The 25744-nt window shown below is 37.0% G+C and overlaps 1 protein-coding gene across 16 annotated transcripts in view; it reads left to right on the plus strand.

The window, feature by feature from the left end:
• Positions 1-25744, plus strand: part of KIDINS220 (kinase D interacting substrate 220) — a 104043-nt gene that overhangs the window by 71858 nt on the left and 6441 nt on the right. For 5 of the 16 annotated variants that reach the window (XM_060309785.1, XM_060309784.1, XM_060309786.1 and 2 more), the window contains exons 24-32: positions 630-856; positions 2948-3061; positions 3813-3869; positions 8366-8401; positions 9843-9875; positions 14043-14171; positions 16112-16210; positions 17762-17992; positions 20453-23513. In XM_060309785.1, the coding sequence (XP_060165768.1) occupies positions 630-856; positions 2948-3061; positions 3813-3869; positions 8366-8401; positions 9843-9875; positions 14043-14171; positions 16112-16210; positions 17762-17992; positions 20453-21715 (2189 nt within the window). In that variant the 3' untranslated portion in view covers positions 21716-23513. Of the gene's footprint in view, positions 1-629; positions 857-2947; positions 3062-3812; positions 3870-8365; positions 8402-9842; positions 9876-14042; positions 14172-16111; positions 16211-17761; positions 17993-20452; positions 23514-25232; positions 25292-25744 lie in introns of those variants that run through there. The other 11 variants (XM_030844567.2, XM_030844569.2, XM_060309796.1 and 8 more) reach the window with 8 other exon arrangements.

Consider the following 25744-nt stretch of genomic DNA (forward strand, 5'->3'; position numbering starts at 1 on the left):
ACCACTGTATGCACATGGACACACACAGAACCTTTGCTGAAACATACCATCTTCTGTATGATGCAGGTGCTCCTGACTCACCTTGGCATTTTCCAGGAATTATGGAGAGAGAGCCTTATACTCCTACATTCTTTTTTAGATACCTGTTATAAGGCTGTTGTCAGAGATGTATTTTGTGACTATGGAATTGGTTATTGTTGTTGTTCAGAGGTGGATGAGACATATAGTTTGCAAACCCATAATCTTAGCTAACGTTATATTTACTACACAAGTTTGAATTATTAATAATTAACGAAACTTTATGAGTCACAAGAACTGTTAGAATAGCACAAATACCTTGAAAAGTCAGAAAAAAGTTTATAGTTCTGGTAACTGAGGAGAAGAATCCAGATGTTGGTGACTTTTCAAATGGTGAACAAAAGCTTTTATGCAAAGTAGTTGAGTTTCTCTTGCTAAAATGTCTATGGAGTATTCAAAATTTCCTGTCTACTTCTGTAACCCCGTTGAAATCCTTGGCAAGAGCGATACAGTCATGTTTCTATCTGGTACCTAAAGGAGGAAATGGTAATTGGATTAAATACTAATGTTCTATTTTCTTTTGCCTTCTGGGGTGTTGTTTAATCTTTTAGATGTTCGAGCTGCAAGAGACCAGATTAATATCGGAGGACTTGCGTATCCCCCGCTACCTCTCCACGAAGCTCCCCCTAGACCACCGTCGGGCTACAGTCAGCCTGCGTCGGCCTGCTCTTCTTCCGCCTCCTTCACTGCCCCGTTTGGAGGAGGGGTTGTGTCACCACAGCCTCATAGCAGCTATTACAGTGGTATGACGGGACCCCAGCATCCATTCTACAACCGGGTAAGCAAGTGCTAGGAGTCTTAAATTTTAAGAATTTCTTCCAGGGAAGCATTAGAAATTTTCTGCTAATGGGGTCTGTTATTATTTTAAAACTGTACTTTAGGTTAAAGACAAAAAGTGTTAAGTTTGAATGCAGTATGATTTTTTAAAAATCAGAAGAATTTTGAATTTTAATGGTTCTAGATCTCAATTGAGTCTGAATATTTGAGATGCTTTTTGCTTTTATTTATTATCTTAATAAGAAAGTGAACTCTATGGGGTCAGCAGAGACTATCCTGTGCTTCAAAGGGATCTGTTTTTCTATTTGTTTATAAACAAATATTCCATTTCTTGTTATCTTGTATAATAATTTGTATTGGAATTTAAAACAATGATAATTTTTATAGTAGTTCAGTAAACCTATATTTAATATGTGTTACAGCTTTTAAATGTGAGATAATGGAAATACTGCTGGTAGGACTCAGGTGCTATTGCCAAATAATAGCACTGTAGCCAATTTCTAGAATTTTATTTCAAGTTATCTTCAGTCATGTATAATCATTTGCATAGTATAAATATGATCATTTTCTACTTCAAAAGATGAGAGCACAATTAATTATCAGCAGTATTCAGACCCTATCAAGTTGAGTAGGTCCAAGCTATCCTCATTTTAATGGTCTTAAACACTAATATTTCCTATAGGAAACTGGAGCATCTGCTCTAGTATTATACTTTCTGGAACTGTACTCTAAGATCCCTTGCAGTTTCTTTATTTTTGTTGTCTCCCTCTTTAGTCTAATTTGAGAAAACACAGGGGCTGGTATTCATAGAAGCCAAGTGCATGCCTAAATAAATTTCTTATAAGCTAGGAAGATAGAGAAATTTGAATAAATGTGGCAAAGCAGGAATTCTAAAATTTAAATTTTCCAGTTTTTGAGAAATGCCAGCCATGTAAGTTATTAGGTATACCATTTATAGAGGTCCTGTGAATGTTATTCCATTCTTTTACTCAAATAAGGAGAAAAAGGTGGAGCAATAGCATTTTCTAATGTATTTCATCCTTGTAAACTTTATCTGAGTGGTAGGCAGTGTGAAATGCAGGTTTTTATTTGCCAGTCTTAAAATCTGCTATAATTTTTCGTAAAATGGTTCAATTGATAATTAGATGACAGTTGAAGTTTTGAGACCAAGAATTTTTTTTTAATATTAAATTACCATACCATCTAGGTGGAGACCTTGTGTTCACTAATTTCACATGAATAACAATGATGTGATGCTTTAATATCGTTTTATTATTTTTAAAACATTTAAAAATTTCTCATGTTTTTAGATCTAGTTATTTTTTGCTCTAGTTATTTGAGGTTTTTAGTCTGAAAGTTAAAAGCAGAACAGTTTTCTTAAAATGGCAGGAGTGAAAAAAGTAAGGGAAGATGTTACATCAGTGTAATGAAAGTTAATATGTTTTAATCTTTATTTTTAGCCCATATCATCTGATAGCTCCTGTTTATATGAAGCTGGATACAAATAAATGGTGTATTTATAGATCTCCTCTAAACAATGAATTCCCCGTTTAAAAAATATGCTTGCTTATTTAGGAGACAGAGTAAACTCCAGGATATAGAATATAAAGTAAACTCTAGGAACCTAGAGTAACAGTATTCCTGGAGTCCATGTATAGGAGGTTCTCATATAATTCAGACTTTCTTTGGTCTTACTTAAGGCTAATCTGTTTTTGGTAAAGAATAGTATTCTATTGAGATTCTATTTTGCTTTTTTTTTTTTTTATGAGAGTGTGAGTTAATATTTGTAAATCACTTAGAACCTGACACATGGTAAACCCATAAAAATGTTAAATGTAAAGAGAAACTGGTGTCAAGTTGTAAGGTGCAAAACTTTAGTTGCTTTTTAAAAAGCTTTATTAAATCAACAATATAAAAATTTAAATAATATGTCTTAAGTTTGATATCTTAGAGAATATGAGTGAGGCATTTTTTCTTTTGTTTTGTCACTTGCATTAAAAACTTGGAGTTGTATTTTATTGGTTAGTTTCATTTGCTACATCTCATTTCACTTTGATTTCGGTAATTGTTTTGTTACGTGTTTTCTCCATAGCCATTCTTTGCCCCTTACCTTTACACGCCAAGGTACTACCCTGGCGGCTCCCAACATCTCATCTCACGTCCATCAGTAAAAACGAATTTGCCCAGAGATCAGAGCAATGGCCTAGTAAGTATAAAAAAGCATAACTAAAGTATTACTCTAATATGAAACATAGTCAGCATTAGAAGTTTGCTTATTTCCTTTCTGTAGTAAAAGCGCAACTTATTTTATAAGTAGTTTTAAGAAACATAAGCTGTTACTAACACAAAATGTATTTTGTTTTCATTTCTGGTAAATATCAATGAAAGGAAAATGACTTGCAGCATCAGGAGGTAAATGATGAGTTGTTTACAACCAGAGTTTCTGGCCAATAATGTTTGTTATCAAACTTTTAAAACTAAACCTTTACATCTGCTAATTTCTGATTTCTTTTTAAAGGACATACATATATGGTAGTTGTGTCTATCTATGTATATATATGCTAGCCCTATGGTATAAAAATTAGAGGACGTATTGAAAGAACATTTTGATTGAATAGCAGAAATTAAATAGAATCAGGGAAGTATTCAAATGTACTATTAACTCTAATCCAAAACAAAATACATTTGTGCCTAAAATTTTAGGTGTTCCTGATGATAAACGTGTGTTAACAATGAAAAAAAAAAGAACTTCCCTGTTAATGTATTTTTTAAATTAGGAGGCAAAAGCTATAGAACTTAAACTGTTATTTAAATTTTAAAATATTATCATTGAAGGAAAAAAATCTAATCAGGTCCAGGTTTCAGTGTTATATATTATTTCAACATCATGTTCATTCATCATCCTTGTTTGGCTCACTCCTTCACCTTTTACCCACACTCTTGTTTTGTGTTGTTAGGAGGTTATCAAGGAGGATGCTGCTGAGGGGTTTTCTTCACCCACAGACTCCTCGAGGGTAACGGAGTAGTCTTGTGGTGTGGACGCGAGCATCTCCCGCTTCTGCAGCAGTAACGACTGTCTTAATCATGATGACAGCAGTTCACTAACTGTGCATCTGCAGTGTGATGGGCAGCTGGTGTAGAGTAGCTGAATACTAATAATTATAGTTCACGGATTAATGAAAAAGCTAATGTTTAACTTTACCCTTCATTTCTTCCTGCTTTTCCCCTTTTTCAATGACATGGGATGGTTTTTTTTTTTTTGTCATCCAATAAGGAAGGGGTTTTTCCAGCAGCCATCAGGAGCATTCATTTGGTGGTATTAGTTCCTTAATGTTGGGCTTTATTTTCACATTTGCCTGTTTTTCTGAAGCCTGCAGTTGGTACCATACATGCAGAATAGGTTTGAAAATATCTCCAATCAACCTTGAGACTGCAAAAAGACATTATGAGCTCGATGGTATAGACCAGGAATGGATCCTTAGTGGCTCGTGCTTAATCTAGGTGCCCATGCTTAGTGTAAATTCAGTACTACTACAGCGCTACTTTTCTTTATCTGTATACAGTTGATCCTTAAACAATGCAGGGGTTAGGAGCACCAAGCCTCCTACCAGCCTAAAATCCTAGCAGTCTAAAATAGAGACTGTAACTTATAGTCAGCCCTCTTGCGGAAGTAGTTCCTCCTTATCTGTGGTTCTGCATCTCCGGATTCAACCAACGCAACCGTGTAGTACTGTTGTATTTACCATTGAAAAACTCTGCGTATAAGTGGACGCGCACAGTTCAAACCTGTGTTGTTCAAGGGTCAACTGTATTAAAATAAAATTTTCAGATAAACAGAGCTAGTACAGCAAGTAAAGGGAATTATTTAAAACTTTTTTCCCCCAACACTTTAGAATGGGTGTCTAAAAAACCAACTTTTTTTTTTTTTTTTTTTGCGGTACGCGGGCCTCTCCCTGCTGTGGCCTCTCCCGTTGCGGAGCACAGGCTCCGGACGCGCAGCCTCAGCAGCCATGGCTCACGGGCCCAGCCGCTCCGCGGCATGTGGGATCTTCCTGGACTGGGGCACGAACCCGCGTCCCCTGCATCGGCAGGTGGACTCTCAACCACTGCGCCACCAGGGAAGCCCTAAAAAACCAACTTTTGTAGGAAGTCTCTTTGTATATTTATTATTAAAGGCTTTGTACTTAATAAGAAATACATTTAATGTGATGAGCCATAAAATCTTCATTCATTCAATCAATGTGGAATTTAAGAACCCAGTTTGTATCTTAAGTTCTGTTGATTTATTTGCAGAATGTTATGCCCATGTAAACATGATCAATTTAATCTAAAGAAATGTAGCATAGCAGTTAGAATTACTTTGGTGAAATATTGCATCCTGAATTTATGCATAATTTTTAACTTAAAACATGCATTTGAATAGGCAGTAGTTTTTTTTAACTTAATTTTCTTTGAATTAATATTAGTGAGATAGGAAGAGAACCATTTTGATGTTTTCATTGAGGAGCTGATGATTCTTTTTAAGTCATTAACATTTTAGCTGAAGTGTTTGAGAGACTTCAATTATCCACGAATTATGGACACAATAAACCATAGTAATTCTATTTGGGTGTTGGGGGAATATTTAATCCATGGATCATTGCCACTATATGCAAGAATGACTTTTAGTTTAGTCAGAGAGCCTTTAATACATAGTTTCATGCATGCAATGCAATTCTCTGAGCTAAAATTCCTCTGCAAACTTTTGATGAAAGTTGGATCCTGTGAAGAATTTGATGGTCTTAATGACAGAGACATGCTGAAGTAGTAGCTGTTCCCATGCTTAAGGAGAAACACTTGTGAGTAAAAGGTGTCAGTAATTTCAGGGACCAGTGAAGGAGCATTAGGCAAATTTTAAAATGAGTTTTTGGGGAAGGGGAAATAATGCAGTTCTTAAGAAGTGTTTGCAAGCGCAATAACGAAGAGTAAAAATGCTCTGAATATATTAGTGCCTTTGTTTAGTAAAATAACCATACTATTTGCTGTTCTTTTAATATTAAAAGGTAGTTTTGTAATCTGTTTAGTGAATAATAGTTGCTTCCCAAGCCTTCTTTGCTTTTAAGAAATTAACAGTGACAATAGCATGTAAAATTTATTTAGAAGTAGACTAGTTCAAGTAGACACTTAGTTCAAAGCTGTGTTAAAAACAGTGGTGGAAATGTGGAGAAGTATCTATACATGAGAACATTGTATGGGATTTTTATAGCTGAACCAATGAAGAAGTAGTTAATATAATACAAAAACTTTTTTAGCCCTTCATGGCTCCTGTAGTTTTCCAGTACTGTAGTAGAAAACGATATGATTTCTGAGATACGAAGACTGCAGGTGAGTTCATCTCTGCTCATTCATCTGTCTCCTGTATGCAACACTTGATGACAAAAGCTGCTTATAGATAAGTCAGGAGCTATGCGAACATTTTTGGACAAACTGTCTTGTCATTATGGACACAGAATAATGAGTTAAAAAAAAAACAAAAAAAACACCAGAAAACCAGATCATAGAGAGTTAACCAGCTCTCTGTGGTCTTTTCAATATAGTTGGTCCCATCTTTTTTTACCTCAAGGAATTTCTCATAAACCTTCATAAAGCAGAGCCTTATGAAAATAGTTGAGTTTTCTCACATTAAGGAACGTTGTAATGATTGTGACTTGTGAAGACCAGCCAAGGACTTAACAGATAAATTACAGAGATGTCCGAGGGTCCCACTAAGGCAAAGACATAAGATACAAGCCTCTGTGCTGGCTTGTTTCCACTGTGATTTTATAATAGAGAAAATATATGCCAAATCTTGTAAAACTGAAAAAATATATATTAACATTGGGCCCAAGATATGATCCCCAGGATATTAGAGCTAGAAAGGACTAGTGTTTTTCAAACTTTCAAAGCAGAAAAGCCTTTTTTAGAACTGAAATCTTAATGAGAATTCTAGTTTACAAAACCAGTGAAAAAAGAACTCTGGCCCCCCACCTTGGACTTGCCTTCCCTCTGGGGGATCCTCAGAGAAGGCTAGGACCCATGGTCTAGTCCAGTACCACGGTGCAGACTTCCCTGCGTCTCACGGGAGGGGAGCACCAGGTGCAGAGCTGGAATCCGTGTGGCTGTTTCCATGGACCGTTCCTCACCACCATGCTGCCCTCTTTGCTCCTGTTAATACTAAGCATGACTTGGTCAGGTACTTGGTCATTCAAGTTAAATAGGCCCTGGTGATTAGCTCTTTGCCTTGGAGAAATTACTTAACCTCTCTGATACTCAACTTCCTCATCTGGAAAAAGCAGACCTACCTCACAGGTCTGCTTTAGGGATTACTCAGCCTTTGCACACTTTAAGTACTTAATAATCATTATTATTACTACTGTCCCAAAGACCAAATTCCATGGAGCTTTAAAAAGACTCAGAAACTAAAACCGTTTTGTGTTAAATAACCTCTTCTCAGTGGTGGGAGTAGTGTATGAACACTCCAGTCAGTTTAGATTAACTCAGCCTTTTATCTGTTGATGCTTCTCTGGCCTAAAAGGTGGTTTGATTTCCTAGAATCAGTTTGTTTTCCTAGAATTTAGAAGGATTTCCAGCTTATCTGAATGCTCCAAATATTTTACAGTTTTGAAAGCTTCCCAGGAGAATTTTGCTTGGTGCCTTTACCTTCTTTCAGTCCAGGTCCCACAAGGAAGTAGTGGCCTTCAGATCATTCTGTGACCATGAAGGGAAGGACCCACCAAGGAGGGCCTGTCTCGAGCCAGGTCTCCTCAGTGGCATTTTGTTGTGGTCTTTCAAAGAGTTCTTCTTACAAGTGTTGTGTTCAGTCTGTTTTTGTTTAGGGTATGTTGCCCATGGTGGTAACTGTGTTTCCTTGAAAAGCATTTTTTCGAAGGAAGGAGTGATAGAGCATTTCTTTATCCTTTTATCCTTCCTTGAATTATTTAGCATTGAGTCCTTCAGATGCCTGTTTGATCATCCACTGGTTCACTGTTACAGTGGGATGTGGTAGTGAACAAAACTGATGGAAATCCTGCCTTCTTGGAGCGGATGGGCTTGAGGCTGCCAAGCGGGAACGATCAGTGTTGCTACCAAGTCATTCTTTCCCGACCTCCTCTGCCGCAGGGGTTACTAGATACCTTTAGATAGGTTCATTTAGATCAGCTACCTCACTGAAAAGGCATGAAAATAATTAGCACAACGTTTAATTGCGGAGAACTTCAGAGTTGCAGAGGCAGTGTTAATAACAGTGTCCTGCCTTACAGTGTGCTGTTACTTTTCCTTTTAGAGATTGATGAAATTTACTGAATTAATAAAAGTCTTAAAAATGAAGGTCTTGGTTTTCATTGAACCGGATCCAATTGGTGGAGTGACCAAGTTAAAAGGGAAAAAAAGATGGGACTCAACTGTAGATCATTTTTATTTCCACCACTGGTTTAGAACTGATAACCTGTTAAACCAAATACATGTCCAAATCAAGCTGTCTCTCATCGCGCAGGAGCAGACTGGGATGAGAAAGCTAAAGCTGCCGTGGGTAAGGCAGGGGTTCCAGGTTCATTTAGATGCAGGCCTGGGGCGGGTGCTCTTTGCCAGCGGTCAGCACCTTTTCTCTGGAGCTTCACTCACACTTTCTAAAGCATTTTAGGAGTGCACTTTTTTATTGATCTGTTTCAATTTGGAAAAGTTTTAACATATGTTTTCTCTAGTAATGTAGTGAAAAATTATATTCACTTCCAGCTTCAGAGTCTTTGTGCCAGACTTCAGCTCAAGAAAGCTTTTTTTCCTAAACAATAAACTGCAACTAAATTGATTGAGATATTATCGAAGAAGTAGGATACTGCAGTAAGGATATCATTGAAATCCTAGAGTACAGTTAAAAGTTAAAAAATAACAAAATCGTGTCCTGAACTTGTGTTTTTTTAAAGATTGCCCTTTACATGTGGTGTTAAACCTCATCTGTCAACTTTGACCTAATTATTACTGGGTTGGCCAAAATGTTCGTTCGGGTTTTTCCATAAGATGTTATGAACTTTTTGGCCAACCCAGAATTTCTCATGTAGTTCAAGTCTCCACAGATATACATAGTAACTTCCTAAAAAACCTACTTACAATAATGTTGATATGTAAACTAGAAAACAAGGTTTCCATAAGGTACTCCAGATAATGACATAGTAAAAGAAAAACATTGTAAATTAACTTTGACTCAATATTGTCAGTTATCTTTAGATTATTTTAACTATTTTAAGAATGTTTACCACCAACCTAATTTGTACAGAAGAATAATTAATAGCAGTGTGTCTGCTTTGAATTAGAGTTTCAAAGAACTACATCAGTAAAATAGTTACGTTACTCACAGTATGCAAATATTTTTCACTGTTATATTTATGATTTCTTGAGCTGAAAGGCTCTTAGGGCCTTTCTTTTCAAATGGTATTTTAGTGATCTATTACGTGCCACATGCCCAGTGAAACAAAACCCAAATTTGAAAAGTGTATCTCTGAATGTTAACTATAGTGTGGCTAGATAATATTTTATTTTATGAAGTGAGCATGTGAATTCCAAGTATTTAAACCCTGTTATTAAATTGGCCTGCAATTAATAGTGGCAGTTTTTAATCAGAATATTTAAAAATTAATTTTAAACTTGTACATAGTAGGAATATTGACTTTTTGTAGCAAATTTTATTTACCTGGTTTTCTTGTTGAATGTATGGCCCATGATTTATTCTTTTGAGAAAGAATATAAAATTTGAGAGTACAATTTTAAAATTACCAAGCACATGTTAATGACATGAAACTACTGTGTGTGTGTGTATGCGAGTGTTCCTTGCTTTGTGTTGCTGTAGAGGTGGTGTGTTCGAAGTCATGGGAAAGTAAGAGGAGTGACAAAAGTGCTGCCTGTTTTTATTACATATGTGTATTTGATGTTTTCCTTTAAGCTCGTGTCCTTCATTCTGTTTTATTCCTTCCTTAAAGCCGTGTGACTGTGGGTTTAACAAACAGAGACAGGTACAGAAACTTTCAGTGAAATCTTACTCACCTTCCTTGTTTTAGACTATTAGAAGCAATCACTGGCAGCTTCTTGCTGGGCTGTTTATAAATCTGTGCTCATTTCGGTGCCTTGGGTTTCTCTTAATAGCTGCTTTCAGCCTTTGCATGGCTCTCATTTGTGGCTAATCAGTTCTAAGCTTGTTTAATAAATTTACCAGAGATGATAATGTTTCAGAGTGTAGCTTTAATCTACTTATAATATAAAATCATATAGTTATATCAAAGTAATTTAAATCTGTCTTGTTGTTAGCTTTACTTTGACCCGGAGGAATTCTGATTTGTATGTATTTTGAAGTTTATATTTAACAGTTTAAACAAACTAACATCTTCTGCATTCAATCTCCTGTATCAGAAAAAAAATTTTAAATAAATTGTGATGTATACTGAAGTGATCTTTTCTTGACTTGTAACAAGTAAATTTCAAGTAAGAATGCATGATAAACTTTAAAGTATTACCATTCTTTGTATTGCCAAAGTAATGTCATTAGTTTCCTATTAAGAATTTACATATTGAGTTATTGAATATGTTTTTCCTTATCACTTTTATACTCCTTCTCCTTCTTTTTATGAGAGTTCCATCTAAAGGTCATTCTTTTGGCTACTAAGATTCATTTGGCTTCACAATAATTTTATTATATATGATTATTTTAGAGGAGACCTGCCAAGTAATCGCTATTTCTCTTTTATTCAAAGAAGCATATTGTAATGTATTTTAATTTATTGATAATTTACCCCTTTTCTTGAGAAAAGCCAACTCACAAATAATGAATAGTCAGACTATAGCTTTGATGGAATTACAGGGATATCCATTGTGTCTTTTCTTATAGCTTCTCAAAGCCATTCAGAGATAATATATATTTTCTACATAATTCCCAATGAGGGACAAAATATGCTTTCAAGTGATAAAATGTAAAAGTTTTGAAGGATCATGAAAGTAAAATAATGTGGAGTTTTTTGTTTTAAAGGAAAGGGTAGTATCTTTATTAATGTGTCTCCATTGCTGAATTCTCAGATTCCTTTAAGATACTCTTTAACATTTTACATTCCCCCCCGCCATTGCAGACAGAGTTAATCTGTTCCATGTCTGTCATACTTACCTTTTTTAGCACAATCAGAAATAGAGTTTTTTTGTGATTAAATTTTTTTTTTTTACTTCAAAATAATTTTAGACTTAAAAGGTACAAAAATAACATTCCCTTAATGTTAGCATCTTTCCTAACTGTAGTATATTTCTCAAGAGCAGAAGTGAAAATTTGTACAGTATTCTTAATACAGACTTTATTTGAATCTGACCAGTTTTTCCACTGATGTCATTTTTCTGGTCCAGGATTCAATCCAGTTGTATTTTGTTATTTCTCCTTAGAGTTCCCTAATCTGTGACAATTCCTCAGTCTTTCCTTGTCTCTTATGACCTTAAAACTTCTGAAGAGAACTGATCATAGATATTTTGTAGACCGTCCTTCTATTTGGGTTTGTTTGCTGTTTCCTATGATTAGCAGATTATATATCTTTGGCAAGAGACCCACAGAAGTGATGCCGTGTCCTTCTCAGTGCATCATATTTGAGCATCTGTGAGGGCCTAAATCTTCCCACTGGTCATGCTAATAACCTCAGTCATGTGGTTAAGGTGGCATCTGCCAGATTTCAACACTGTGAAGTTTTATTTTTCCCTTTGTAGTGAGTAAATATTTAGGGGGAGATACTCTAAAACTCTGAAAATATCCTGTTTCTCCTTATACTTTTGCCCATTAACTTTAATGTCCACCAGTGCATCTAGTGTACAGCCACTCTTGTGGTGTTTTCCTGATGGTAATTTTCTGTTCCTTTCTTCTGCATTAATTAATTGGAATTTTATAAGTAAAAGCTGTCTCTTCTTCCTCATTTATTTACTTATTCAACTTTTTATTTGTATCGGTATGGATTCATGGATATTTTATTCTATGAATTATAATCCAGATGATCATTATTTATTCTGGTGATCAAACTGTTTGCTTGTGATTTTTCTAATCAAGAAAATGTAAACAAGTGTAAATGTACCCAGAAAGAAGAGCTAGGTTGGGGAATAAAAACATTTGAAAGACAGTATTAAAGATCATTTAAAAGATAAATATTGTTCAGCAATAAAAAAGAATGAAGTACTGATCCATGCTGTAACATGGATGAGCCTTGAAAACATACTAAGTGAAAGAAGCTAGCTGTGAAAGGTCACATGTTGTGTGGTTCCATTTATATGAAATGTCCAAAACAGGCAAATCCACAGAGACAGTAGATTAGTGGTTGCTAGGGGATTGGGGCTAGGTGTTGGAAGGGATAGAGAACGACTGCTGATGGCACAGGATTCCTGTTTAGCGATACGAAAATGTCCTAACGTTGATTGCGGTGATGGTTTCACAGCTATGTGAATATACTAAAAGTCATTGAATTGTACACTTTTAATGGGAGAATTGTATGTGAATTATATCTCAAATAAACCTGTTTAAAAGAAAGAAAAACAAAACAAATATGGTTATTAAAAATTCATAGAAAGCAGTTTAAGTTTCCATAGTAGATACTGGTTAATGAACACTTTGAATATTGGCTATACTCATCCAGGCAGAAAATAGAACTTTGTATATAAATATGAAAACTAAATTCTGGAAGTACTAGTGTTTTGCTGTTAGTATTTTTGAAGTAGTTGAACCTCAGACCGCATAATATATGACATATTTTAAATTTATATTTAATTGAAAACAAACTATAAATAAATGTGTTTTGTGCAGTATATTCCAAGGCATTAATTTACAAATTTTTATGGGACTGTCTTACACTTGTAAACTTGCTAAGACTCCCTCTCATAAAATTACTGCCTCACTGTCCAATATGGTCTCATCTCCTAGCTGTACTTGTATTTATATGTAATATAGGCATATTTTGTTTATATACTATGTGTGTATATTTATCAGTTCATAATAGAGTATTATGTTACGCTTTCATGTTACAAATCATGTTTAACAAGTAGCTAACAGGCAGTTTGGGCTGTCATAGTCTACCTTGGTAATGGTAAAAGAGGCAGTAGAAAATGTAAATTTACACATACTTGAGGATAGGATAAATTGTATTTATTTTAAGACTAGATTGACTGGTAAACAAGACAGGTCATTTGGAGTGTTTTCCTCTATACTAGTTGGTTTGTCTTCTCTTTATTTTGGTTATAGTTTCGATAAACTCTTTAAAAATAGACAGTTGCAACAAAGAAAATAGGAAGTTATAAGACCTAATAAGTTAGGGTTCCCATCCAAATCTACCACTAACTAGCTATTTATTCTGTGACGTTGAAGCCAGAACTTACCTCTCTGTAAGCCAGTGTCCACATCTGTAATCGAGGAGCTTCATGTACAGTTGGCCACAGGCAAATACTTCTTTAGTACGTCACCATATTCAGAAAAGGTTTTTCTTCTAAGTAAATACTAGATTTATTATTTTGACTTTTCTTTTAAATGAGACCAAATTTTAATGGATCATATTTACTTCCACATGTGTTAAGAAGTAATGCTGTTGTTTCATATTTACATGATTATTGTATAGATTCTTAAGGGGAAGTTTTAGACCCCTTGGGTATAAAATATGGTCACGATCTGAAAACTTCAGATAGTTAATAGTCGTAGACTGTTAAGGTAGTCTGTAAAGACATTCAAAAAATATAGGCACTTTTAAAATTATTTCATAGATTTACTTTTTGTATTTTGTAATATAGGCATCAGTAATTCCCCCCATTCCTTTTCTTTTTTTAACCCCCTGTCCTTCTGTTATTAAGGGCTACACTCTTCTCTCTTGAGGTTTGAAGTTAGGCTCTCTTGCAGTTGGCCTTGGCTTGGCTCGTGGAATGTTCTGTCTTCTTAGAAGAGTGGTTTTGATCAGGCTGTGTCTGCTATAATAAAAGATACTTGTTAAGGTATAACAGTAGCTAAATCTGTTCCCTAATGGCATTTCCCCATACTGCACACATTCGCTGTCTTTACTTTAGTTTGAAAATGTATTGTTAATCAGAGTACTTACAGTGTAACTTCACAAGTTTCTCTGTCACATGACTGCGTATATCTGACATTAAATGCTATTCATACATGTATTTTTCCACGACTTATCTAGGGATCAGGCCCAGCCTCAGGAACAATATCACTGAATTCAATGAATGTGGATGCGGTTTGTGAGAAACTGAAACAAATAGAAGGGCTGGACCAGAGCATGCTGCCTCAGTATTGTGCGACCATCAAGAAGGTGACCAGCATGTTTCCCCGCTGACTCGAGACAGGGCTGAGGGCGCCAGTGGCGGGATCTGTGCATGGCGAGCACTTTGTATTTAGCTTCTCAAAGACGAGTTCTCTGTTGAAATGGGAAAGCTCTAGGTGGAAACAGGTTTCTTACTATTTGTATCCTAAAATTGCCCCTTTATCCCTTAGTTTAGAAATGGATAAAAGAAAATAAAGTGTTGTATTACAACATTCCTGTAAAATGATCTAATATAAGGGGGAGTTCCCTGGCGGTCCAGTGGTTAGGCCGTGGTGCTTTCACTGCCTGGGTTCCATCCCTGGTCAGGGAACTAATGTCCCACAAGCCACGCGGCATGGCCAAAAAAAAAAATCTAATATAAGTCAAAAATGCTTTGATGAGAAGTACAAAGTTCTAAAGGATTTCACATTAAGGTTAACAATAACTTATATTTCCAATATGCAACATAGAACATTTGAAGGCCTTTTCTTTTATGTTACATTTTCTTTAATTATAATATTTATTTGTGACTTAATAAGTATCCAAGTAAACCATACTTACTTCATTTTCCTCAGATTCTCACTTTCATGTCTTAGAGGACTTCTGATCATGTCCCGTTTGAAAATACCTCAGAGGTTTGGGTTTGCAAGGCTAATGCATTTGAGGAAGTTTATTTCTTCCGAGATCTTTTCTTGCAATTCCGGTAACTACCACGAGCCTGGGATTTTGAGGAGGCTTCCCATCTACAAGGCTAACCCAGTCCCCGTTTTAATAGATACTTCCACTAAGTTATACTTTTTCTATCAGAGATACAGTGAAGGAGAACATGAACAACAAGCCTGTAATATTTACATACTTTAAAGTCTGGCATCTAAAAAGGTTTTAAAAGAATTACGAGCACATATACCATTTCACTAATCTTAAACTATGTTTGGTCAGAAAGGTTCGGATAACGTTCGTTTTCTCATAGATCTGTTTAGTGTTCATCCCCATTTGCGAAAGTGTCAAGCACTGCCTTTCCAAGATACAAACCTGACTCTCCTCACGGCAGCTTGGTGAGCGTCAGGGAAGAGGGAGGTCTCCACGTGAGCCCTTTGTGGGGATTTTGTTTCCCTCAGGACAGCGGTTCTCTGCCCACTCAGCTCTTTACTCTCAGGCCTTGGCTGTTTGAAGCCCATCGTAGCAACTGGTTTCTTAAGTGCTGCTAAGCTCCTTGCATTTCTACAGCAGGACCTCTGCTGTAGGCTTGCTCTGTACATTCTTTTCTTCAGAATTAACTTGGAAACTGAGGATTCTTTTGGTTTTAAACCCAGGTATTCCATAATTTTACCACAGTTAATAAAGTCAGGTTTTGTATTTTGTAAAATAAGTAAGCTACCTGTTATTAATAAAGAAAATTCTATCATTTCTTACTTGGAAGGGACTGGAATTACGGAGACCTAATAGTGACAAGATCATTTTCTGTGAATTTAATAGACTGGGAAATTTGTTGGTGGACATTCTTGGTGGCTGAAGTTATCTCGTAAAGTTGATAAACAAGTTTGTCAGCGCTTCACTTCATTTAGAAGTTCATCAGTGACCAACATGCTGACAGATGTCTGTGTCCCCTCCCAGCAGCTTGCCTTCGTGTTCATGTTTTATGATTAGAGGGAAAAAGCTAACAGTTTTGGTATTGCTTATGGCAGAATAGGTAGTTTTGGAAATAGTTGGAGGGTGAGCTCTCGGGCTGGTCCCTGAAGAATGATTTATTTTACTCGAGCGCCTAAGACACTTGGAAGAGTATGGAGTGGCTTGTGTTATTCAGATTCTGCTTGTTTATTAATCATTACATGGGGTGGTAACCTTCTTTAGGTCAGTATTTTCTAGTCTCTGATATAAATGTACTTTTTAATCACTAGAAGTTCAGAATCTCTCACATTTTGTTTATCTTTGTGTTTGTTTTTATTCAGGCAAACATAAATGGCCGTGTGTTAGCTCAGTGTAACATCGATGAACTGAAGAAGGAAATGAATATGAATTTTGGAGACTGGCATCTTTTTAGGAGCACAGTAAGACATTTTTAATATTTGTAGAATTATTTACAACATTTTATAAAACAAGTGCCAGTAAGTACTGGTCTAAACTGATATTTTCCTATATTTTTAAAAAAACATGTAAAAATTACATTTTACACTTATGTGTACAGCTCTTGTATATCCTGTTATGTAGAATATACACAGCAGCACTTAGCACCATTTGCCTTTTGGGCATTTCACTTGGAAATCTGGGAGAGAGGCCACCTGCCAATTCTCCATGCTTTTATTGACCAGGACACTCTCCTTGACCTCACTCAGTCAGGCTTCCCGAAGCCTCTAGGCCTCGACCTTGGTGTCTGTCCTCGTTGCGCCTGCATTGCCCCGTTGTAGGAAGCATCCTGTTAAGTCAGTTGAGAAAGAACCTCACCCTCAGTGTCTGATCACCTTCGCTATCGCTATCCGATTACATTCCTCATCCTGCACCCCTCCTCTGCTCCCCGTGAGGTCCTAGACCCCAGGCCTGCCTCCAGAAGGTATCCTGTCAGGTCAGTTCAACCAGAATCCCACCCCCCCTTACCCCTGAGGCTTCCTCTTAGCAACTTTCCATCCACTCACCCCCGCCTCGTTCCTGGGCTGTAAATGCCCACGTGTCTGCGCTGCTTTTGGAATTGAGCCCAGTTCTATCCTGAGGTCCGTTTTTCCCCGTTGCGATAGTTCCTGGTTAAAATCTGTTTTTACTGCTTTAGCTACTGTCCAGCTGTGGTTCTCTTTGACACACTCCAGTTGCATTTTGTTTTGTTCTTAAGTTAAATTTTAAATTAAAGTAGTAACACAGTGGTCAAATTAGAGTATAGTATATATGGGATGGTTGTTGTCATTACGGTTATCTGTCAGTATCTGTGGGTGGGTGGTTCCAGGACTCCGGTGGATACCAAAATCTTCAGCTGCTTAAGTGCCGTATATAAAATGGCATAGTAATATTTGCATACTACACACATCCTCCTGTATACTTTAAATCACCTCTAGATTACTTATGATGCCTCATACAATGTAAATGCTGTGTAAATAGTTGCCAGTGTGTGGCAAATTCGTGTTGATTTTTGGAACTTTCTGGAATTGTTTTCCGAATATTTTCAATCTGTGATTGGTTGAATCTGCAGGTGCAAAACCACTAGATTCTGAGGGGCGACTGTACTTCTTTTAGTATAGATGATCCTTGAACAACTCGGAGATTAATCCACTGACAACAGAGTCAACCCTCCGTATCCAAGTTTCCTCCGCATCTGCGGATTCAACCTACCCTGGACTATGTAGAAAATATTGCCGTCTTCACTAGTGAAAAATATCTGCGTGTAAGCAGACCTGCACAGTTCAAACCTGTGTTGTTCAAGGGTCAGTTGTATTATTAATGTAGAAAGATAAGCAGATAAGAACAAATGTATTTGAAATTCACTTACAGAAAGTATGCTTTCTCATTTCCATTAGAGTAACTTTATGTTTAATTTTTAAGATAATTTCTAAAGCTTCTAGAATGTGATGTGTCAGTGCGGATACTGATGACTTTTTTTTTTTCTCTCTCTCAAGGTACTAGAAATGAGAAATGCAGAAAACCAGGTGGTCCCTGAGGACCCACGTTTACTGAGTGAAAACAGCAGCTCAGTTCCTCGCGGTGAATCTGCGCACCGCTCGGCACACGAGTTGCCTCACACCGAGCTCTCCAGTCAGACTCCCTACACACTGAACTTCAGCTTTGAAGAGCTGAACACACTCGGCCTGGATGAAGGGGCTCCACGTCACAGTAACCTAAGTTGGCAGGTATTTATTAAATGCCATTTTTCATATTACTGAAGAAGAGGGTGGTGGTTAATTCTCCGAGATTATGTCGGTGCATTTATATAGTCATTCAGAAAATCTTTAATGAGTCCCTGACTGAAGAGGATGGAGGGAGGAGTCCCTACTCTCCAGGAGCTGTGTTTTTCTGGAGAGGACAGTCAGTAGAACAAAAAGAAAATAACATGATTTCAGAAATTGATAAGAATTGAGAACATAATAAAATAGAGTCATGGCATTGAGGGTGAACAGGAACTGGCCTACTTAGGTGGTTAGCTGAGTTCATCTTTCACTTGCTGTTTCCTTGTTAAATTCAGTAATCATTGGCTAAAACACATCTTTATTGGATAACCTGCCATGTTATCCCTTTGAGCACCATAACCTGGTTTTTCAGTACGTATGTTGCACACTGTTCGTGGATATTTGTTTTCTTTTTATTATCTGGTGTTAGATACGGCTGAGTTCTTTCTTTGGATGTTCTTAGAAGAGGGAGGAGAGGCGAGGATCAGGAATAAAAACAAAAGTGAGAGAACGTGAGAAGGAGTAAGGGCTGGACGAGAAGAAAAATAAACTAGGAAAAGACCTAGAGCAGGGTACAGAGCAGAGAGAAGACAGGCAAGGGAGGAAAAGTAGTAAGTAGCCACCAAGAACTCTCTACTGAAAGGGAGCCGTATTTAGAGAAAGGAGTACCTGTTAGGTCTACCATTTTTAAGGGTGTTGTGTTTGATTTGGTAGTAAAAATATTTTTTGGTTGTTATTATCTTTTTCTACGTACTATCAATCTTATTTAAGTTGAGAAGCCATTTTATTGATTGTTAACTAAGATAAAAATTTCCTTATTTTATGATAAGTCCGCACTTGACCCTTTTATCTCCCTGTTTCAACAACAGTAATTCCTTTCTTTTCCCTGGAATTCCTTTTAACATTTCTTAAGAAATCCTCATCCTCTGCTTTTCCATACTTGGTATTTACCACCGTGACCTGGAAAGTCTCACAGCCTTCCTATCAATGCAGCAGTTCTCAAACTTTTTTTAAATCTCAGAATCCTTTTACACTCTTAAAAATTATTGAAGACCCCCAAAGAGCCTTTGTTTATGTAAGTTTTATCTGTCAGTATTTACTATATTAGAAATAAAAACTGAGAAACTTAAACCAATTATATGTTAACATAAATAACATTTTTATGAAAAATGACTATTTTCCAAAACAAAACATATTTACTGAAAATGATACTGTGTTACAAATCTCTTTAATGCCTGCCTTTGTAGAAGACAGCTAGATTCCTATATCTGCTTCTGTGTTGAATCTCCTGGGAGGTCACACATGAACCAACCTCTGGAGACTCCACTGTACCCTATTGTGAGAATGAGAGTGGAAAGGCAAAGGTCATCTTCATATTCCTAGGAAAATAGTTTAGACCTCGTGGATCCCCTGAGAAGGGGTCCACATACTGCATTTGAGAGTGAGGGCGGCACTGTCCTGAACTGGGTCTCAGGGAACCTTCTCAGGGAGCTGGGTCATTTTCTCCCGGTGGCAGGAAGGCTCTGCCTTATTTCTGCTTCGTTTCAACCTTTGCTCTTGCCCTTTCTTAAACTTCCTTGATTCTTTTTCTTCCATTTCCTTCCTCTTTTTCCTAATCTTTACTTTTTATTCCTCATGTTATTAACCTTTTCTGGGGTCTGAAGCAATTCTCGTCCTAAAACTTCACATTGGAAATCAAACTTTTAAAAATATTTTATTTCTGTTTACTTGGACCTGAATGTTGACCTCAAGGCTTCCATTTTTGTTCATTTGGATCCTGTATTTATCTTTTCCATTGCACTTTATACTTTTCCTTTTAAAATCTGTTTTTTTCTCTTTTTTTTTGCATTTTGAGTACATTTTTTTTTCACTGAACTGGAATTTGACAGAAACTTCATGTCGTGCAAGTTGAGAAAGGTTCTATTTAACATACATTTAAAGACTTGAGTATTTTGTTTTTGAGATGTATCTTAGCTCTCATCTTCTTTCTCTTTTCTAAGGGGAACTTTTATATTTTATCAATGAAGGTGACTTTTGCCGTAAATAAATTTAAAAGTTGGAAATGATAAAAACAAGTCCTAAGGTTATTTGTTAATATAACCTTAAATTATACTTTTAAATATTAACAATAAACTAATTTTATTAAAATTTGTATAAAGCTTTCTAATAACAGTAAAATTATTCATAAGTTCACAGCTTTTGTTAAACTGTGTTATGCAGAATTCTTCTAAAAGAATTTGGTATTTTAAGGACTTTAAAAATTCTTATTGTCCATATATATATATATATATTTATATATTTATATATTTATATATTTTTATATATATATATATATATATATAAAATTTCCTAAGCTGATGTTTATTGTGCCTTTTTTTGGGTTTATTTGAATCTTAAATTATTATTATTTTTTTGTCTTCACAGTCACAAACTCGCAGAACCCCAAGTCTATCGAGTCTCACTTCCCAGGATTCCAGTATTGAAATTTCAAAGCTTACTGATAAGGTGCAGGCTGAGTATAGAGATGCCTATAGAGAATATATTGCCCAGATGTCTCAGTTAGAAGGGGGCACGGGTTCCACAACAATGAGCGGCAGGTCTTCTCCACACAGCACATACTACATGGGTCAGAGTTCATCCGGGGGCTCCATTCACTCTAATCTAGAACCAGAGAAAGGGAGGGATAGTGAACCAAAGCCAGATGATGGAAGGAAGTCATTTTTAATGAAGAGGGGAGATGTTATAGATTATTCCTCATCAGGAGTTTCCACTAACGATGTCTCACCCCTGGATCCTATCACTGAAGAGGATGAAAAATCTGATCAGTCAGGCAGCAAGCTTCTCCCAAGCAAGAAGTCCTCAGAAAGGTCAGGTCTCTTCCAGACAGATTTGAAGCTGAAGGGAGGTGGGCTGCGCTATCAGAAACTTCCAAGTGATGAAGATGAGTCTGGGACAGAAGAATCAGACAATACTCCACTGCTCAAAGATGACAGAGACAAAAAAGCTGAAGGGAAAGTAGAGAGAGTGTTGAAGTCTCCAGAACACAGTGCGGAGCCTATTAGAACCTTCATTAAGGCAAAAGAGTATTTATCAGACGCCCTCCTTGACAAAAAGGACTCATCTGATTCGGGAGTGAGATCCAATGAGAGCTCTCCCAATCACTCCCTTCACAATGAAGCAGCTGATGACTCCCAGCTTGAAAAGGCAAATCTCATAGAGCTCGAAGATGACAGCCACAGTGGAAAACGGGGAATACCACATAGCTTGAGTGGCCTGCAAGACCCACTTGTAGCTCGGATGTCCATTTGTTCAGAAGACAAGAAAAGCCCTTCCGAATGCAGCTTGATAGCCAGCAGCCCTGAAGAAAACTGGCCAGCGTGCCACAAAGCCTACAATCTGAACCGCACACCCAGCACTGTGACTCTGAACAACAACAGTGCTCCAGCCAACAGAGCCAACCAGAATTCTGATGAAATGGAGGGGCTTAGGGAGACGCCCCAAGTCATCTTGAGGTCTGGTTCCACTTCCCACTCAACTGCCATTCAGAATGAAAATCTAAAAAGCATGACGCATAAGAGAAGCCAGCGTTCAAGTTATATGAGGCTCTCGAAAGATTCTTCAGAGCTGCACGCAGTAGCCTCTTCTGATAGTACAGGCTTTGGAGAAGAAAGAGAAAGCATTCTTTAAGAAAAACAAGCAACTTTAAGAAAAACAAGCAAAAGCAGAATAGTGTTACTATAATCCCTGTGACAAGACTGCCCTGAGTTTTATGGTGAATCCATCCACGCACACCACCTGTACATTTCACTCACAAATAATTAACGGATGAGAAGGTCTTTGGTGAAAGAGACATACACTGTACAACAGAGGGAAGTATAAGGTAGCCTGGTCCATCTGTCAGCCCCCTTGTCTTTGTACTTAGCAGCTTAAAAACCCAATATTGTTATTGCACCTTTCGTTGGCGTATAACTGCAAGACGAGATGAGTATAAAGATAGGTCAGAAGTAGTTTATTAAATATAAAGGGCTTAATTCACCAACAGAAATTAAAAGCTAGAGACCCCTTCCGTAGAACATTCATTCATTAAATATTTGAGGGAAGACATGATGTTAAATGAACCAGAAGCACATTTTGCTCTTAAGGGGTGAAACATAAGAACTTACAGCTTATGGAATAGCCTAGAGACTAAAGGTTAATGCTCTGTAAGTTGCAAACCGGTGTTCTGTATAATAGACAAATTGCTTATCAAAGAGTTTTTAAATTTTAAGTAGAAAATATAAAGAGGGCTTTAAAAATTGGTAAGAATGTGAGTCAACAGTGCCCAAAGTAGAGCCCCAGTAACTGGGTCATTGTGAGCTGCTAGGAGAGTGGCCCATGGAGAGGGGCCGATCACCTTCCTATGACCTGGATGCTCTTCTCTCCAGATCCCAGACATGGCTTCAAGCACCATCCACCTGCCCGAGAACCCGCCCTGGTCTACTCTGTAGCTCCTTTAAATTGTGTGCTCAGCTTTCCTTAGTGAGCCGAGCGATGAGAGGAAAAAAATGAATTCTTTCTCTGGGAGAATCAGGGAGACATGGATAATAATAGGCACTAAAAATCTTCATGGAATGGGAGACTGAGGACATAACTATAGCAGAAGGGTCCGTGACAGTTGACAAGTGACAAGGAAATATTTAGTTAGGGAAACCGAAATCACTGCCTTCTATACCAGGGCAAGGTTTATCTGCTTCACCTGTTCCTAAATCGGCATGTTAATTCTGGGGGAGGTTCATAAGAAATACTTGTAGACAAAAGTTTAAAAACATGTAACAAAGCAGGAGTGAACAGAAGATACATCTGGGTGTGACTTTTCATTTACTGTTAGCAGAGTTAAGAGAATGATCACATTTAACTGTTGTGTGGACTAGAAATTTACCCTGGCATCATGTATTGACATTTTTTTTGGTCATTTTAACATAGCTTACTTATGTAGAACAATTTTGGTAGTATATCTTCAGTCACAGATAAGATTGTAGGTGGTGAGATCATAGAGGAGCAGTTACCTAAATTTAGTGTTTACATTTTTGATGTTTTTCACTTACTGGATTTTTAATATGCTGAATAGTTTATCTACTTGACCAGTCGTTGCATTAAAAAGTTGCTCTTTTGGGTTTCATTGCCTTGATGTTTGAGTGTAATCTAACATTTTCATAAAGTGTTTATTTTGCATGACCTTAACAAATGTTTTAACCAATTAAAAAAGAAGGCAGGATGTTGTTGACATTGTATGTTGAAATGTTAACATTTTAGTACTTACAGTGTTTATTAGTCTGCAGTACTGTGTAATTAGTAATTATTTCAGGGGCGATACTTTGTTCCTTTTCAGGTGAGTAGATGCAGCTTAATATCACTGTAGTGTATTCTTTATTCTGTTTGTAAAGTTAATACCAGAGTATTAAGTGTACAGATAGATTTAGAAAACAATAAAAAAAGTTGCATGCTATTCTGAGTCATGAATTTTTATTCACTATAGTGACGATGATTCACAATTCAATTAAAAATAAAGTAATTTGTGTGTTTGTTTTGTCAGAGGTCTAAAGTTCATTAAAAACGTTCAGGTGCATGTAGCGGTCGTGCAGCTGCAGGAGTGTTCTGAGCTGCTCTCTCTAGTCTTTCCTAGACAGCGTGGCTCAGTGCCTGAATGGTGCCTTTGTGAAGCATTAGGGCCCACGGCACAGCTCTGTACCGTGCATTTGTGTAACTACAAGAAGTAGGTTTTCCAGATCCTGGGAGGGTATCAATTTAGTTATTGTATGAACATTCTGGAAAAGTTTGCTTTTTCATAGTGTTTTAGAAATTGACAAACCAGATGGGTTATTGAGTCACACCATCATCCCTTTGAATCTGTGTGTCTATGTGCATGTGTATCTGTATCTATTTATAATCCATAGCTCAGCCTAACTCTCACATATGCAAAACTCTGCTTTAAGCTGGGTGACAAATGACGGAAAAGAGAATTGGTGCTCTAAATTTGCTAGTCCCTTAGCTTCTGCCTCAGAGTCTTGCCATGTTTTATAGACCGTTTTGCCTTTACTTTAAGCCGCCGATAGTTCTGTTCATGTACCATAACGTAGGCCAGATCCATTCACCGTGGACGTATGGAGTGGTACCTACGAGGACAGCCTTTCAGTAGGAGAGACTAGAGAACAAGCTGTTGCTCTCTCTCGACTGATATAACTTTCAGGATGCTGAGCATTTAAGGATCAGCTCTCAAATTTGGAGAAATGTAAAATTCATAATAACCAACGTTTTCAATATTAACAGGAAAACTTGTTTTTGTCTTTTATTTTTATTTATTTGAGTTTTCTGTAGCAGTCAGAATCATTTTAATTGCCTAGCCAAATAATTTTAGAAACTTACTTGCTAAAATTCTTCGTCTTAAATTGAGGACTCTTTGGATCACTTGCATGTTATAGTTCTGTGTGAAATATACTTGTAATCAGGATTTTTTTTCTTACAAATACTAACCATTAGAAAATATTTTCGAATGAAATTACATCCTTTATGCTTCTGGCTAAAATACTAAATTTAAAAGGTTTTAAAACTACATAGATTTTGGCTGTACCAGGAATTCTCAGCCTATTCAGAGGTATCAGCCTATTCAGAGCTTAAAAATCCCTGAATTCCTGGTTAACCCTTGAGTAAATCAGCGTAACTACCAGGAAAAGAGAACCAGAGGGCACTGTGCTCTCTACGAATGAGTGACATTGAGGGAAGAAGCAGGTAAATGGGAAGGAGCAATGAAATCAACTTCTTTGACAAACACTTGACACTGAACATCTAGGCTCCTTCGCCTCCTGCCCTTCTAGAACCGTGCTGACACTTGGCAGAAGGGAAGAAACAGCCGAACAGCCGGGGAGCCTTTTTTGCTTTGGGTGGGGGTGGGGCTGGACCAGCCTGGGTGGGCTGTCTGGAATGACTGCATTTTTAATTTCCAGGTTGTGGTGCCCCTTACCCTTCCCTACCTCAGAATTCTGAGCATAGACTATAATTATGCAGATGAATTGAAAAATAGAAATTGGTCTGTAACTGAGAGCCTGCACTTGGATGGGCTTTTAATGTAATGGCTCATCACTTGAGAGAGGTTGAGAATCCTTGGTTGAGACTGATTAACTAGAAAGAGAATTTAAAACCTTACATATTTTAAACCTTTCATGCCTAGGAAGAAAATGCTGCCCTTGAGATAGATAGATCTTCAGAGGGATCCAGTTTAAGCTAAGGTATGTAAAAAATTAGTTTTCAAAGTAATTAGTTTTAAGCCGCCGTTGAAACAGTTCTCACCAATTAGAGAATTTACATTCTCACCACTTTAAGAAATAGAGTTAAGTAAGAAATATCTAAAACAGTTGCTAGAAATCAACCACTGTCACCTACATGGTCAAAGCTTTTTAAGTAAAATCACTGGTAAAGCACCGCCTTGGTTAACACCAAGTCTGCTGTGCCCAGGTCTGTGGGTGAGAGGTTTCCTAAAGGGGCTTCCCAGCACTTGGAGCAGAAGACTCTGGACAGGCCTGGCTGGCTATGTGGTGAGCTCTATCCTGAGTTTCCAGTTACAGTGAGGCATTAAGAAAACAAAGAATTTGTAAGAATAAGAGGATCAGTTCAGAAGGAAGAGCAATTATTTCCAGACTGTTAGTAGGATGATTCCTTAAAAGTCAATAAAAATGCCAGTGA

The sequence above is a fragment of the Globicephala melas genome, chromosome 12, assembly GCF_963455315.2.
Source record: "Globicephala melas chromosome 12, mGloMel1.2, whole genome shotgun sequence".
Lineage (NCBI taxonomy): Eukaryota > Metazoa > Chordata > Mammalia > Artiodactyla > Delphinidae > Globicephala > Globicephala melas.